Here is a 17,685-nt window from a genome sequence, read left to right as displayed (position 1 = left end):
TTTTCAACTGAAAAACAGGCAGCCTGCAGTTGTAAATCGGGAGAGAGGAGGGATCTTCACTGCCCCATTGGTGACCAAGGCCCACCTGATGAAATAGCTTAACCGGCTGTCCTTTCATTCACCTTGCTTCCTTCCCCCTCTCCCAATCGCTTCCCCCCACTGCCCCAATCGCTTCCCCCACGCAAAAGTGACATCCTCTTCGCCAGTGAGTTGCCTGAGGTGGCCCAGCAGGTGGCTGGTGCAAACAATTTCTAGGCCTAAGAATCTAACAGACTTAGGGGGCAATTTTTGCTGAATATTTTAGGCGTTAAAGAGCCTCTGAGGTGGCCAAGATGGTGTCTTAGGCTGAAATGTCAGCTTTGCCGCGCGGGTGTGCGGAGTGCCATCTTGGTAAAGGAGTTGAAGCCAGCGTTAGGAACGGCTGTCCAGAGGTTAGTTAAACAGCCGATTGCCACTTAAAATGCATGCTGGCACTCGTTAAACAAGCTGCACGGCATCTTGGTGGCTAACGTTTGTCCTAACACCTTCTTCTAACAGCGACCAACTGTTTGGGGGTTAACACAGCGTTGATGTTGCTTTCAAGCGCTACTTAAAGGGATACTCACCTTTAAAGAGATACTCACCAATGCATGTTCATTGCTGCTGGAGTTGTGAAGAGGATCTCTGAAACACATCGAGAGACTTCAACACTTGAGCAACATTTTTCCTCGAAATTGTCTGAGGACTTCACCTAAAATGACTAAGTGCTGTGCTCCTTCACCTTATTGGACACCTTATAGGAGTCACCAAGAGAAAGGGAGTACTTGGTCTTGGGCATCTTGCCAGGGGTCCCCTTTGGTCTGGACGAGGAATGAGAGGAGGACATGAGGCCGGGTAGAGCAGCAACAGCTGCTGCAGGAGAGAGAGACAGGAGGGCGAGGTGAGTGAGGTGGTTTCCTTCCCTCCCTCCCCCCCCCCGCGCGGGTACAGGATATCCCTCCTCCACTGGATCTCCTCCACCCAGACCTCCAGTGTCGCATCCGAGAACCCGTGTGCCCTCTCCCTCGGTCCCTAAACCATCGTGCAATGTGCCGCTGTGTGCCAGCCAGAGCACTCCACACCGCCAGTGGAAGTGGGTGCGAGGAGTCCACATATACTGCTCCACAAAAATTGTGTCTAATCAGCAGTTGAGTGCAAAACCTATGGGTTTCTAGTTTAGCACCTCCAGGCAAGTTCAAAATATGGTAATCACCAATTATGACTGAAATTGTGTGCTAAATTCAGACTTTCAAATAGGCTAGTCTTATTAGCACAGCACACATTTAGCACCTGTTTTCGTCCTTTGGCCAAAATAACCCCTCTATTGTTTTTAACTTGACTCTGCACTCAACATGTCAATCATTGTCGAGCAGCAATCAACAAAGCAAATAGAATCCTATACTATATAGTTAAAACAATAGAATGAATGTGATTCAGAAGTGACCTTACAGAGGTATTTAAGACAGTATTTTATAAATAAGATAAATTGGAAATATTACTTCATACTGAAACATGGCAGTTGCACAAGGAGGCATATGTTCAAACTTATACTGATGTCAGGAAATTCTTCATCGCACAAAGAGCGATCAACACATCAGATAGACCTGGTTACGATAAAGTAGTGCAAATCTTAAATGATCTAAGAAACAGCTGGACGCTATGATGGGGTTTTGTAGAGTCATTTTCAACAAGAACCCAGAGGGCTGAATGGCCTTGCTTTTGCATATTTATATTATAGTCTTGTGATCGGGGTTATTGCAGCATGCATTGTTATTGCAAATCTGTGACTTATCCATTGGTGTCCCAGTACAATTTTTATAAATATTCCACGCTCCTAGCAATCATAAGAACAAAAGAAATAGCAACAGGAGTAGGCCACACAGCCCCTCGAGCCTGCTCCACCATTCAATAAGATCATGGCTGATCTGATCATGGACTCAGCTCCACTTCCCCTCCCACTCCCTTATCGTTTAAGAAATTGTCTATTTCTGTCTTAAATTTATTCAATGTACCAGTTTCCACAGTTCTCTGAGGCAGCAAATTCCACAGATTTACAACTCTTTGAGAGAAGAAATTTCTCCTCATCTCTGTTTTAAATGGGCGGCCCCTTATTCTAAGATCATGCCCTCTAGTTCTAGTCTCCCCCATCAGTGGAAACATCCTCCCTGCATCCACCTTGTCAAGCCCGCTCATAACCTTAGACGTTTCGATAAGATCACCTCTCATTCTTCTGAATTCCAATGAGTAGAGGCCCAACCTACTCAACCTTTCCTCATAAGTCAACCCTCTCATCCCTGGAATCAACCTCGTGAACCTTCTCTGAACTGCCTCCAAAGCAACTATATCCTTTCATAAATATGGAAACCAAAACTGCACACAGTATTCCAGGTGTGGCTTCACCAATACCTTATATAGCTGTAGCAAGACTTCCCTGCTTTTATACTCCATCCCCTTTGCAATAAAGGCTAAGATACTATTGGCCTTTCTGATCACTTGCTGTACCTGCATACTATCCTTTTGTGTTTCATGCACAAGTACCCCCAGGTCCCGCTGCACTGTGGCACTTTGCAATCTTTCTCCATTTAAATAATAATTTGCTCTTTGATTTTTTCTGCCAAAGTGCATGACCTCACACTTTCCAACATTATACTCCATCTGCCAAATTTTTGCCCACACACTTAGACTGTCTATGTCCTTTTTCAGACTTTTTGTGTCCTCCTCACACATTGCTTTTCCTCCCATCTTTGTATCGTCAGCAAACTTGGCTACATTACACTCAGTCCCTTCTTCCAAGTCGTTTATCTAGATTGTAAATAGTTGGGGTCCCAGCACTGATCTCTGTGACACCCCACTACTTACTGATTGCCAACCAGAGAATAAATTATTTATCCCAACTCTCTGTTTTCTGTTAGTTAGCCAATCCTCTATCCATGCTAATATATTACCCCTACCCCGTGAACTTTTATCTTGTGCAGTAATCTTTTATGTGGCACCTTGTCAAATGCCTTCTGGAAGTCGAAATGCACCACATACACTGGTTCCCCTTTATCCACCCTGTTCGTTACATCCTCATTTGGATCAATTTCATCCATTCTAGTTTTTTCCACCTACACCCACTAGTTATGCCATCTAATTTACAAGGAAAACTATGCTCTACCACATAATGGTAATGTGCCTATATTTCTGTCATGTGCGATTGCACATTGCCAATACAGGTTCTGGATACTAATGGATGGAACAATAAAACCAAGAGCAGCAAATTGTTTCTGCTCATACATATTGGGATCTACAGTTGTCTTCAATTGTTTGAACCCGTTTTCCCCATCCCCGTGTTAATCTGCATAAATCTGTCCAATTTTTCTCTTAATGGTACACACATAATTTTGGCTTCTTTACCCTTTCTTGTTTCCCTTACTGCCTCCAATTTTGTTCATTTTCTCTCGCCAATGTTACACTGCCATTGTCCCTTATTCCATCTTCACAGTTATATATGAGAATTTATCCTTTAAGGAAAGTATTTGTATTAGAAGTTTATAGAAGGGGGGGAACTACAAGAATCTCTTACCTGCCAGAACCAGCTGCCCTGCAGTATACACAGGCTTGTCCTCAAAAGCTCCAGTATGATATTCCCACGGAAAAAGACTTCAAGAAAGATGCTAATGGAACCGCCAAACACGGCCACCAACAGCAGGATGTGCACATGAATGTCAAGCATCGCACGCCCATGGACATGGTAATAAAACAGGAAACCTGCAGACAAAATAAAATAATAAAAGGGGTGGGGATGAATACTTTCTTTGTGATTTTCACAGACACTGGATTTTACCAGGTAAACTACTAAAGATGTGGAAGTCAAACATAAATATCTCCTAAAGATTTGACGGTTAAATATTTGTGGGGTTCTCCCAATTGCCAGCAGTAACTTTGATGGCGGTTTCGCTGAAATGAAGGTGGATGATCGGGAGAATCGTTGTAGAGATTCAACCCCTTTATCTTTTGCACTGAAGAGGAACACACAAAGCTTAATCATAAGGAACAATAAATAGTAAATTATCCAACCAGCTATATGCAGTTGTCTCCTATTTGATTCAGTTCGATCAAAAATATTCAGCACACATTAAACATTGCCCACACATATGTACAGAAACCCCGCCATACACACCGGAGAAGTAAAAATGCAGAGTGGAAGTAATAAATATAATTCATTAAACCTAATAATAACCTTCATTATCTATTCATAAAATGCACAAAACTCTGACCAAATAGCCCTAGAGAATTTATAACTTGACCCCGAAGGATCCAATTAGTTCCAATTAAAAATCCTATAGGATTTATATTTTGAATTGAAAAACTACAACCTTCCCATCGAGTTCAATTTCATGCTCAACAGAGTAACATGCATCAAAATTATTGTTTTCTCATCACTTTCAGTTAGTTTTCTGATGGTGTTAGACAGACAAAACGTTAAGAAACATTTATTGAGGGCAAAAGTGAACAAGATTATTTAAGGAGGTTGAAGTCCAATTGGTGCTTATTCAAATATTTACTGTGCATTGGATAAAGTGAAACACAGTTGGAGGTATTTATAATAGTAAAAATAATTGTTTTAATCTATATGAAAAGTTTGAGTATATTCTTTAGGGAGCTCTGTATATCTGACTTGTATGAGGACATTGTTGCCTTTAAGTTAACTGTAATTATAGATTTACAAGGTAAATTCAGTAATCCTATGATTCCTGTGGGGAAGCTGCAAAGGGCTATGACAGTGAAGCTCCAATTCTCCAAATCACACTCCCTTCATGTGCAATGCTCCATTGGGAGCATGGGATCACTGATTAAAAATGGTGATGTCAATTAAAGACAAAATAATGGTAATGTTATTATTCTCTTGTACATGCAACTTAGAGAACATGGCAGAAGATTCTTAAAATAAAATACAAGTCTAATAGGGGCTGATAATGTGGACCAGCACAGTGGCGCAAGGCATGAAACAGATGCTTTGGGCAAGTGATAGGGAGTCAATTGCTGCATTGCTCTGTTTGACGGCTGGTTGAATGGATCTGCTGCTTCATGAGGAAGACTGACCTGTTTGGCATTCTAGCACACCCTCCCTTGAGACAGAAAAGAAAGAACACATGCGTTTATCTCGCAGCTATAGCGCCTTTTACCTCAAAATGTCCCAAAGTGCTTTACAGTCAATGAAGTACTTTTGAAGTGTAGTCACTGCTTGTCTGACATCCAGTACTGGATGTGCAGAAATTTTCTCCGACTAATTTTCTCCTATGGAGTGGAGGGTAGCCAATGTAACCCCACTTTTTAAAAAAGGAGGGAGAGAGATAACAGGGAATTATAGACATCGGTAGTGGGTAAAATGATGGAATCAACTATTAAGGATGTCATAGCAGTGCATTTGGAAAGAGGTGATATGATAGGTCCAAGTCAGCATGGATTTGTGAAAGGGAAATCATGCTTGACAAATCTTCTGGAATTTTCTGAGGATGTTTCCAGTAGAGTGGACAAGGGAGAACCAGTTGATGTGGTATATTTGGACTTTCAGAAGGCTTTCGGCAAGGTCCCACACAAGAGATTAATATGCAAAGTTAAAGCACATGGGATTGGGGGTAGTGTGCTGACATGGATTGAGAACTGGTTGTCAGACAGGAAGCAAAGAGTAGGAGTAAATGGGTACTTTTCAGAATGGCAGGCAGTGACTAGTGGGGTACCGCAAGGTTCTGTGCTGGGGCCCCAGCTGTTTACACTGTACATTAATGATTTAGACGAGGGGATTAAATGTAGTATCTCCAAATTTGCGGATGACACTAAGTTGGGTGGCAGTGTGAGCTGTGAGGTGGATGCTATGAGGCTGCAGAGCGACTTGGATAGGTTAGGTGAGTGGGCAAATGCATGGCAGATGAAGTATAATGTGGATAAATGTGAGGTTATCCACTTTGGTGGTAAAAACAGAGAGACAGACTATTATCTGAATGGTGACAGATTAGGAAAAGGGGAGGTGCAAAGAGACCTGGGTGTCATGGTACATCAGTCATTGAAGGTTGGCATGCAGGTACAGCAGGCGGTTAAGAAAGCAAATGGCATGTTGGCCTTCATAGCGAGAGGATTTGAGTACAGGGGCAGGGAGGTGTTGCTACAGTTGTACAGGGCCTTGGTGAGGCCACACCTGGAGTATTGTGTACAGTTTTGGTCTCCTAACCTGAGGAAGGACATTCTTGCTATTGAGGGAGTGCAGCGAAGGTTCACCAGACTGATTCCCGGGATGGCGGGACTGACCTATCAAGAAAGACTGGATCAACTGGGCTTGTATTCACTGGAGTTCAGAAGAATGAGAGGGGACCTCATAGAAACGTTTAAAATTCTGACAGGGTTAGACAGGTTAGATGCAGGAAGAATGTTCCCAATGTTGGGGAAGTCCAGAACCAGGGGACATAGTCTAAGGATAAGGGGTAAGCCATTTAGGACCGAGATGAGGAGGAATTTCTTCACCCAGAGAGTGGTGAACCTGTGGAATTCTCTACCACAGAAAGTTGTTGAGGCCAATTCACTAAATATATTCAAAAAGGAGTTAGATGAAGTCCTTACTACTAGGGGGATCAAGGGGTATGGTGAGAAAGCAGGAATGGGGTACTAAAGTTGCATGTTCAGCCATGAACTCATTGAATGGCGGTGCAGGCTAGAAGGGCCGAATGGCCTACTCCTGCACCTATTTTCTATGTTTCTATGTAAATATTGGAAAGACCAAAGCCTTTGTCTTCGGTCCCTACCACAAACTCTGGTCACTAGTCACCAACTCTATCCCTTTCCCTGGCAACTGTCTGAGGCTGAACTAGACTATTTGCAACCTTGGTGTCATATTTGATCCCGAGAGGAGCTTTTGACCACATATCTGCATCATCACTAAGGTCGCCTGTTTTCACCTGCGTAACATCGTCCGGGTCTGCCCCTGCTTCAGATCATCTACTGCGAAAACCCTCATCCATGCCTTTGTTACCTCTAGACTTGGTTATTCCAACACACTCCTGGCTGACCTCCCACGCTCTCCCCTTGGTAAACTTGAGGTTATCCAAAATTCGTCTGCCCATTTCCTAACTTGTACCAAGTCCTGTTCACCCATCATCCCTATGCTTGCTGACTTACATTGGCTCCCGGTTAAGCAATGTCTCCATTTCAAAATTTCATCCTTGTTTTCAAACCCCTCCATGGCCTGGCCCATTCATTTCTCTGCAATCTCCTTCAGCCTACAACGCTTTGAGATATCTGCGCTCCTCTAATTCTGGCCTCTTGAGCATCCCTGATTTTAATCGCTTCACCATTGGCGGCTGCAGCTTTAGCTGTCAAGGCACTACACTTCTGACGGTATTCCCTCCCTAAACCTCTCTGCCTCTCTTTCCTCCTTATGTGGGTTGGTGTCAAATTTTGTTGGATAACACTCCTGTTAAGCGCCTTGGGACATTTTACTATGTTAAAGGTGCTATATAAATACAAGATGTTGTAATAAAGGAAACACAGCAGCCAGTAGTGGGGAAAATGCTTGAAGCTATCATTAAGGAAGAAATAGAGGGACATCTAGATAGGAATAGTGCAATCAAGCAGACGCAACATGGATTCATGAAGGGGAAATCATGTGTAACTAATTTACTGGAATTCTTTGAGGATATAACGAGCATGGTGGGTAGAGGTGTACCGATGGATGTGGTGTATTTAGATTTCCAAAAGGCATTCGATAAGGTGCCACACAAAAGGTTACTGCAGAAGATAAAAGTACGTGGAATCAGAGGAAATGTATTAGCATGGATCGAAAATTGGCTGGCTAACAGAAAGCAGAAAGTCGGGATAAATGGGTCCTTTTCGGGTTGGAAATCGGTGGTGAGTGGTGTGCCACAGGGATCGGTGCTGGGACCAAAACTGTTTACAATATACATAGATGACCTGGAAGAGGGGACAGAGTGTAGTGTAACAAAATTTGCAGATGACACAAAGATTAGTGGGAAAGCGGGTTGTGTAGAGGACAGAGAGAGGCTGCAAAGAGATTTAGATAGGTTAAGCGAATGGGCTAAAGTTTGGCAGATGGAATACAATGTCAGAAAATGTGAGGTCATCCACCTTGGAAAAAAAAACATTAAAAGGAAATATTATTTGAATGGGGAGAAATTACAACATGCTGCGGTGCAGAGGGACCTGGGGGTCCTTGTGCATGAATCCCAAAAAGTTAGTTTGCAGGTGCAGCAGGTAATCAGAAAGGCGAATGGAATGTTGGCCTTCATTGCACGAGGAATGGAGTACAAAAGCAGGGAGGTCCTGCTGCAACTGTACAGGGTATTGGTGAGGCCGCACCTGGAGTACTGCGTGCAGTTTTGGCCACCTTACTTAAGGAAGGATATACTAGCCTTGGAGGGGGTACAGAGACGATTCACGAGGCTGATTCCGGAGATGAGGGGGTTACCTTATGATGATAGATTGAGTAGACTGGGTCTTTACTCGTTGGAGTTCAGAAGGATGAGGGGTGATCTTATAGAAACATGTAAAATAATGAAGGGGATAGACAAGATAGAGGCAGAGAGGTTGTTTCCACTGGTCGGGGAGACTAGAACTAGGGGGCACAGCCTCAAAATACGGGGGAGCCAATTTAAAACCGAGTTGAGAAGAAATTTCTTCTCCCAGAGGGTTGTGAATCTGTGGAATTCTCTGCCCAAGGAAGCAGCTGAGGCTAGCTCATTGAATGTATGCAAAATCACAGAAAGATAGATTTTTAACCAATAAGGGAATTAAAGGTTATGGGGAGCGGGCGGGTAAGTGGAGCTGAGTCCACGGCCAGATCAACCATGATCTTTTTGAATGGCGGAGCAGGCTCGAGGGGCCAGATGGCCTACTCCTGTTTCTAATTCTTATGTTCTTATGTTCAATTTGCGCACAGCAAGGTCCCACAAACAGCAATATGATAATGACCAGATAATCTGTTTTTAAGGTATTGGTTAAGTGCTAAATTATTGGCCAGGACACTGTGAAGAAAGCCCCGCTCTTTGTCCTCCTGAAAGGGCCTCGGTTTAACGTCTCATCGGAAAGACAACACCTCTGATCCTGCAGCACTCCATCAGTACCGCACAGAGTGTCAGCCTAAATTTTGTGCTCAAGTTCCTGGAGTGAGGCTTGAACCCACAACCTTCTGACTCAGAGGCGAGAGGGCTACCATAAGCCATGGCTGACAGCAATGCATCTTACCTGTGAGGAGGTGGTGGCCATGCTCAATGGACTGCACAATACTAGTATGCCACCTCTGATGCTCTGCACACTTGGGAACCCTACCACCAAGAAACGTTTTGTGCTCTGTTGAGCTGATGCCTCCATTCAACTTTGAAAGTGCCAAATGTGTTGCCTCTTACAAATAGTCCGTCACTTGCTTCATGCATTTGTGGACAGCTAACTTGATTGTTTTGCTATTGTCAGTAGTGTGGCTTGACAGTATTCAGTGACATGAACGTATTAAGCCCATGGGAAAAGCCTTCCCTAAAATACAAGGGGGAAGAAATTGGGTGTATTTGTGCCTCTTGTTGGCATCCCCGGGGGGGGCGCTAATGGGGCATAAATGTCTTTGTGATCGGGTGTGGCGTTGACATCGACTCCCGCCATATTGGGCGGAGGTTAGTGGTGGCGCTACGGCATTGTGACCCAATCTCCTGCGCCCAGAGATTATGACGTCATCGCCATAAGCATCTGCTGGAGTGCAGGGCTGATCGCATGGGATCGCCGCGGCCTTGGTGAATTTTAAATTGTAGATCCTGCAGCGATGGCCCTTCCTTTTAAGGGAGGGAACGGCCCTTTGGACGCAGCAGTGTTGCATGGCCCAGTGTGCAGCGCTGCTGAGGTTTCTGACCAGCCTGCATCCTTTAGTGCTCCAAGAAGGAAGTGGAGTGCTTGATTCAATTCCTTCCTGGAGCGCTAAAGCCAATTTATTGAAAGCTGTGAAGCAGTAGCTCCTGGCGTTAAGTGTCCCGGCTTTCAAAAATTACCGCCCCCAAACGGGTGATAATGAATTTCGCCCGCAAGATGTCTGTAGGTCGGCCTCCAGCATGTGGCACAGATATGTAACAGCCTCCTATGTAAAACAGAGCTGCCAAAGACAGGTCTCCTTTGGTGTACTTAGGGAAGTGTGTCTGGGCCAGTAAATGTGGATCTGGGAGTCAGGGTGTGTACGTAATGAATAATGCATAAAATATAGTCACATCTGCCTTTTATTGTCCTGTCGAGAAATGCTCTCTCACTTCTAGAAGCAGATGTGTCACCAGAACTCCCAAAGACATTTACATTCTGCTCACGAAATTGCAGCTAGAAGTAAGAATTTAGAAAATAAAAATTTTGCAATGGAGAAAATTCAAACTTCTATCTGTGTAAAGACATTTTATTTCTAATCTATCCTTTAATTATTTTCATGCTAATCTTAAATTTGATGGCCTCTGACTGTTTCCACTATTCGGTGGGGCAATCAGTCAATATTTACAGAACTCACAAAAGGTTACATTAACACCTCCTTCCCCTGTGACCTCTACCACAGAGAAAGACAAGGGCAGCAATGTCATGGAAAATTCCACCCTGCAAGTTCCTCTTCATTTCACACCATATATATATGTCCCTGTACCTTCATCATTGCTGGCCATTATCCTGGCATTCCACCATGGGAGCACTGTCACGCAGTGACTTCAGGAGAAGGCCAATCACCAGCGCCACCTCCTCAGGGCAACTAGGGATGGGAATAAATTCAGCCTTGCCAGCATTGCCCACATCCAGAGGACACATTGAGAGATTAATGAGCTGAGGGGGTGAAAAGTTTTAGTTATCAAGAGCGACAGAGAAACATTGGGAATCTTTTCATTAGAACAAAGAAAATTCAGAAGAAATCTACGTGATCAAAATTATGAAATGTTTTAATAATGGGAAAAATTATTACATGGGTTTGTGGGTCAGTAACCGTAGGACATAAATTTCAGACCATCGCCAAAAGAATGATGGGAGAAGTTAGAATTTGTTTTACACAGAAGATTGTTAAGACATGGAATACTTATCAGAAAAAATGGTGGACACAAAGTCCATAGTAGTTTTTCAAAGGAAAATGGATAAATATTTGAAAAATAAATAATTTAAAACATGTGGTGTTTGGGACTAATTGGATACTTTTTCAGAGAGCTGGCACAGACTGATGGGCTGAATGTACTCCTTGACTAGAATTGTTCATCATGTGGTGCACTATCCCATTTACAACATGCGTAAAGAAGTGCCTTCAGTTTAGTGGAGAGCTGGATTTTCGGCTTTGCTTATTTCGGGCAGTAATGGCGGCGGGACGGTAACGTTTGCGCCCGGGAACAGTTTGCGTCTCAGTCAGCAAAATTTGGCAGCTGGGCCCTGAGTGTGGGGCGGAGCGCTAAGGGAGGTGTTGCACACCTCGCTTAGGGCGCTAGGCCGGTTGAGCAAGCGAAAATCCCGAGCTAAACAGCCAGCCTCAGAGTGCTCTAAGAGAGACCTGGGGAGAAAAAAAAAACCTGGAAAAAAAACCACCAAAACATTCCCAATAAATAACTCACGCCACCACATCATAAATTGCAAAAGAAAGAAAATGAAAAACAATCACACTTACCTTGGGTTGACATTACTTCCCTCACTGCGGCCATTACAGCTCGGCCTGCCTGCTTTCACAGGCGGTCCCAGCACGGCGCTCTATGGATCGGGTGGGAGCCTAAAATCGAGCCGGTGTCGCAACCAGGGACATTGCACACTGGCTCGCCTCTTCCGGGTGGTAATGTTCTGCCGAAACCAGCTCCGTAAACCCGAGCGGGGCACTGGAAGCTGGCCACCCGCCTGGAAGAGCTCACCGTCGCCATTGCCACCCCTCCAGGGTGACATCAGAGGCGGCAACAAGCCAAGAATCCAGCCCTCAGCCTGCATTTTGAAATGTCTTTTTTACTGTGAACACAGGTAAACAGTATGGGGAGACATAACTTGAATTGTATCACCTGCTTTTGAAGCATTTGGTTAAGGAACTGGCTAAGGAATCTGAGTGTAAACTGTCATCATCATCATCATAAGCAGTCCCTCGAAATCGAGGAAGACTTGCTTCCACTCTAAAAGTGAGTCCTTAGGTGATTGACTTGGGGCAGGGCATCAGGATCAGTGCCTTCACCCTCCTGAGGTCACTGGCCTATAACTTGTGGGGACACCTGGGGCAGGGCATCAGGATCATCGTCTTTTTTTTACCCTCCCGAATTCACTCACTTGCTACTTTTGGGGACACTCTATTCCCGATATCTCACAACAACATTTTGTTCTTTACATTAGGAATAGTACCGACATCTCACAACAACATTTTGTTCACAATCTTAATTGGTTTGTTACATTGATTGCCATGCATATAATGTCTCCAAGTTCAGCTCCTTTAAGAGAAGCCTGCTGGCGTTACCCCAATCAAATCCTTTGTTAGACACGATATGTTGGTCCCTCAGCGTTGCACCTCGTAGTATGGTAACGGCCATCATTTTTTTCAGCCACGCTGCACCTCGCTGCAGCAGGGATGCCATCTTGTCTCTGTCCTCGAGGTCGACTGTCTTGATCCTTCTCTCCTGTGAAGCTGGAAGAGTGCCTGTGAATTCGATCTTCCTCCCCAGGAGTCCTGCCACTGGAGTCGGGAAGGTACTTTTAGGTCGTTCCGGTCAGATCATTGCCACGCAGTTGTGATGGACGGTCTGTGCCTCAGGTGCTGCGCTGGTCTGTTCTCTGGTGCCTGGCCCAAGCGAAGGTGAGGTTTTGCTCTGCCTCTGAGCACGGGGGACAGCGATTGCTGGAATGAAGAGGTCTTCCCATTTCCACTGGATCTTCCCCATCCACCTTCTTCTGAGTAGCGTTGCACCATCACCTGCAACAATCCACAGAGGTAATTTGTGCACCACGCCATTATGGATTACACTAACATCCGCACTACCAAGGACTGGGATCAGCTCCTTGGTGTAGGTGCACAACTTTTCCTGTCCTGGAACCAGCTCGGGTCATTTCTTGTTCCATAGCCTCTCAAAGGCATCCTGGCTCATCACTGACTGGCTCGCTCCCGTATCCACTTCCATGAAGACTGGAATGCCGTTTATCTCAACTTCCATCTTCACTGGAGGGACAATCGGTGGTGTAGGTATACTCTCCATATACTTCTTGGGACTGAGCTGCCTCTCTGGCCAAATCATCATAGTCCCCACTGGATTCAAAGTCATCTACCGACTCATCTGCTAAACAGTGAGTCACATTTCTTTTACACCTATGCTGGAGGTGGCCCTTCATGTTACAGACTTTGCATAGGTACTCAGCAAACCGACACTGGTGAGCCCTATGGTTTCTTCTGCAACGCCAGCACGGTGCAACTCGATTAGCATCCCTTGGTGAACTCTGAGTTCTGGAACCCTGAGGTCTGTGCTCTCTGCCCTGGGCAGAGCCATGTTCTATAGTCTTGCCTGTGAAAGGCACCATTCTGTGTCCAGTACTTGCTGGGTTTGAGTCCACAGGATGAATAATTTGCTTGATGCTGCAGGTCGAGGTCATGAACGCCTGACTGATGCTGATGGCCTTCTGCATGTTGACTGTGGTGTCGACAGATAATAGCTTGAGAAGGAGGCCCTCATGGCCAATTTCTATAACGAAGATGTCTCACAATGCTTCATTGAGGTGCATGCCAAAATCACACGGTGAGGCAAGTCTCCGGAGGTCGGCAGCATATTTTGCAATCTCCTGGCCCTCAGGTCTGTGGTGAGTGTAGAATCCATGCCTGGCTGTGAGGATGCTCTCTTTTGGTTTTAGTTGATCGCGAATTAGTTTAGTCAGCTCATCGTATGTCTTATCCTTGGCCTTCATGGGTGCCAGCAAGTCCCTGATGAGGCGGTAGACCTCGGGCCCACAACTGGTCAGCTGTATAGCCTTGCACTTCTCCACCAATGCGTCCGTCTCCCCTGCCAGGTCGTTTGCCACAAAATATTGCTCGAGCCTTTCCGTGAAGGCATCCCAATCATCACCCTCTGCGAAGTCTTTTAGTGTGCCAAAGGTATCCATAATTGCGTGAAAGTCCGTATACTCGTCACCAGTTGTTAGGTCTATAATGTAATTATGAATGACTCCACGAGGCAATGTGTTGTACTCAAACTGTAGTGACCTTGGTCCTTTATTTGTAATTCCAGAATGAGGCAGCCGCATGGTGGCTAACCTTTTATATAGCCCCTGCCACCAGGGCAGGGAACCCTGGTCTCCACCAGTTGCACCCTCTAGTGGTGCCAGCATAGTATATACACAGTGTAAACCTTATTGACAGTACATCAGGTAAACAAGTCTCTATCTTATGCAACTATACAGTGACTACACAGAGAGTATATCTATAGTCTGCATATATAACAATATACAGTAGACACCTCAAATCATTGGAGAAATACCACCAACTATGTCATGATAGATACAATATCACAAACAGTGTTAATAAGAGTTATCATCTCAAAGTGAAATGAGTAAGTGAGCTTGCTTGGCTAAGGAAATTAATCCATACCTTAGGGAGTGGATGCAGAAAGTCATGCAGCTATCAATTCGGTTGAGCGAGAAAATAGGAATCTGACAATAGGTCCAGTTACTAACACACCAGGAAATGTTCTGGACATTGTGTGTTTGCTTGGGTCAGTTGGTAACACTTGTACTTTTGAGTCAGAAGGTTTTGGGCTCAAGCCCACTCCGGGACCTCAGCACATAATCTAGGCCGAGAGTGCAGTTCTGAGGGAGTGCTGCATTGTCAAAAGTATTCTCTTTCAGATGAGATATTAAATGAAGGCCTTGTCTGTCTGTTCCAGTGACTTGGGTGAATGTTAAAAGTTTCTATGTCACAGTTCAAAGAACGGGAGTTCTCATGATGCCAAACGGAGAGATAGTTAAGATTAAACGCAAGATATTTAGGACAAAGAGCAGGACTGTGAGGCTGTGGAATGCACTGCCGGAGTTAGTAATTGATGTGGACACCACGTCAACGTTTAATGGGTTAGATAGGTCGTTAAAGGATAGGGGAATGAAGGAATGGAAACAGGGTGGGCACATGGGATTAGGACTATTGCTTGTGTGGGAGATGATACCAACATCCACTGGTTGGGCTGATTTCTGTGTTACAATTCTTTCAACCACCTTCACTAAAAGATACTGAACACTGCTGTGCGGAAAATGGCTCCCACATTTACCTAATAACAATAATAACGATACTTTCAAAGCAATTCACTATATATGAACAACTCTTTGGGATGTTTACAAGATATGAGAAAGCGCCATATAAATGCAAATTTTTCCTTTATATTTATATATAGCCACAATAATAGAGAAGCTAAACTATCATAATAACAATCACTGAACAAGTATAATTGTGTGACAGATTATTACCAAATGTTCCTTTTCAAACTCGAATCTTTTTAGCGAGTATATATGCAACTATCGGTATCAAATAAAGTTTTCTAACCATATTAATAGTCAAAATCATTAAAACATAAAGGTCTCTTGGATAAGTGATGTGGTTCTTTGAAGATATAAATCACACATGTTTTGACATGGTACCACATTGGATGGGCATTTTGGGTCAATGTCAGACCACTGAAGAACTTTGTGATGCATGCCACCTTGTGGCTAAATCTCAGTTATAAATGATATACAGTTAAGTCAGAATTATTTGTTACTTTAAGAATGAATTAGCAAACCTTCAATGAAGACTGCAATGGCAAGCATGAGTCTGTCCAGGGCTAATGGCACCACAGGAGTTATATGGACTATAATATCCACAATCCCTGAGATACCATAGAAGAGATACATGGTTGCATGCTGCCAGTTCATCAGGTGGTCCCATTGCTGTTCCTCATGGTTATACAGCTTCAGATGGGGCCCATCAGGAACAAATTGCTCAGCTATCATACCTGCAACAAAAAATAAAAGATTAAAATGATATTTCATTCATAGAATAGAATCATAGAAAAATTACAACACAAGGAAGCCATTCGACCCATCATGTCTGTGCCGGTCGAAAAAGAGCTACCAAGCCTAATCCCACCTTCCAGCACTAGGTCCGTAGCCCTGTAGATTACGGCTCTTTAATTGCACATCCAAGTACCTTTTAAATGTGATGAGGGTTTCTGCCTCTATCACCCTTTCAGAGAGTGAGTTCCAGACTCCCACCACCCTCTGGGTGAAGAAATGATTACTCATCTACCCGCTAATCCTTCCACCAATTACTTTAAGTCTATGCCCCCTAGTTATTGAGTCTCATAGTAAATCAGTATTCTTCTTCAAACATTGAATACTTCACAGTCCTTTTATGTTTATTAAAGGTAGAACACCTGGATATTGAACAAAATGATACAACAGAATACTTATTTCTCCCATTTTGTGGTTTTCTTTCCCTGCGTCCTACTCCTGCACAATGGCCACACCACTGAGCCCTCAGAACCCCTTTGGAAATTCACCCTCTCTGTGCTGGAAGCACACAATAAGGGAGCTGAGCCCGTATTATGGCATGAGGTCATATTATGCAGGTCAGGCGCCCAAAGAGAAGCAGTCCCTTGTACTCATGCACCCAGTGTGCAGTATCAGCCTCTCAGTCTTATGCAGAACAGCTAAAATGTATTTATGATGTTTTAAATCCTATTTTTTATCCTCAAACAGAAGCAGTTCTGTAAATTGTTAAGTTATACAGAGTTTCCTCCAAGGGCGCAATCTGGAAATTGCACCCAATCTGCTGAGGTGAAATTGCGCTCAGGTTTCTGGGCATCTCCGGGCCAACATGTTCAGGTTCCTATATGACTCTTGCTCTGCAGAGCTTCAGAATTTGGCAGTCATTTAATTACACTGTTAAAACCAATACCAAACAGTGGGTATAATCAGTTGCATTAACGTAACTGCAAATTAACAAAGCACAATATTCCTGACGTGGTAAAATCAATAATTACTTAATATCTTGTAATAAGTTACCAGAGAACTCCCTGTGGGCTGCATATCAGAAAGAGAATATTTGATGAGGAGCCATAAGATACAAATATCCAAATAGGCTGATCAACCATATCACAATCAACAAAGCTGTGAATGTCTTGCAAGGATATTGATCATACTCAACAGTTCCTCATTGTACCACCTGATAGGGAAAGTAAGCTGACCGCATTTTCCATGACTTGACCATGAATGCAGGGCAACGTTGCCAACTCTGGTTGAATATATTTCCCGGAGGTTTGATCATGTGACATTTGATCACATGACATATCCCCACAGTTTGAAAATGTTATTGCATTTATCTTTAAAAAAAAAGTGTAGTTGAGTGTCTTTGCTTACACATTACAGTACTTTTATTTAAAAAAAAGAATAGTTAAAGGATACCCATTTTGATACCCCTTGCTGCCTCTCTCACATTCACTCCATGATCACCTTTATTTCATAGTGCTGTGTTGACAGTTACCAAGCCATTGCCTTAGAAATTAGCTCCTGTAGGAGCCGAACACCACATGCTTAAATATTTATAGACCTTTATAGATGACTACAGAAGCCTGAAATGTCTTGTCTAATCTTAAAGCACAAAAATTAAGCCTTGTAACCAATTTCATGCTGCCCCCAGAGATGGCCCCAGTTGAT

The 17,685-nt window shown here is 43.9% G+C and overlaps 1 protein-coding gene across 1 annotated transcript in view; it reads right to left on the bottom strand.

Annotated features, from left to right (window-relative positions):
- The window catches only part of tmem45a (transmembrane protein 45a), a 106,192-nt gene that overhangs the window by 14,651 nt on the left and 73,856 nt on the right, over positions 1-17,685 (bottom strand). The window contains exons 3-4 of the mRNA XM_070892999.1: positions 15,771-15,983; positions 3,584-3,768 (exon numbers count right to left, since the gene is read on the bottom strand). Of these exons, the coding sequence (XP_070749100.1) occupies positions 3,584-3,768; positions 15,771-15,983 (398 nt within the window). The remainder of the gene's footprint in view (positions 1-3,583; positions 3,769-15,770; positions 15,984-17,685) is intronic.

The sequence above is a fragment of the Pristiophorus japonicus genome, chromosome 11 (assembly GCF_044704955.1).
Source record: "Pristiophorus japonicus isolate sPriJap1 chromosome 11, sPriJap1.hap1, whole genome shotgun sequence".
NCBI lineage: Eukaryota > Metazoa > Chordata > Chondrichthyes > Pristiophoridae > Pristiophorus > Pristiophorus japonicus.
This window is presented reverse-complemented; position numbering and strand designations above follow the sequence as displayed.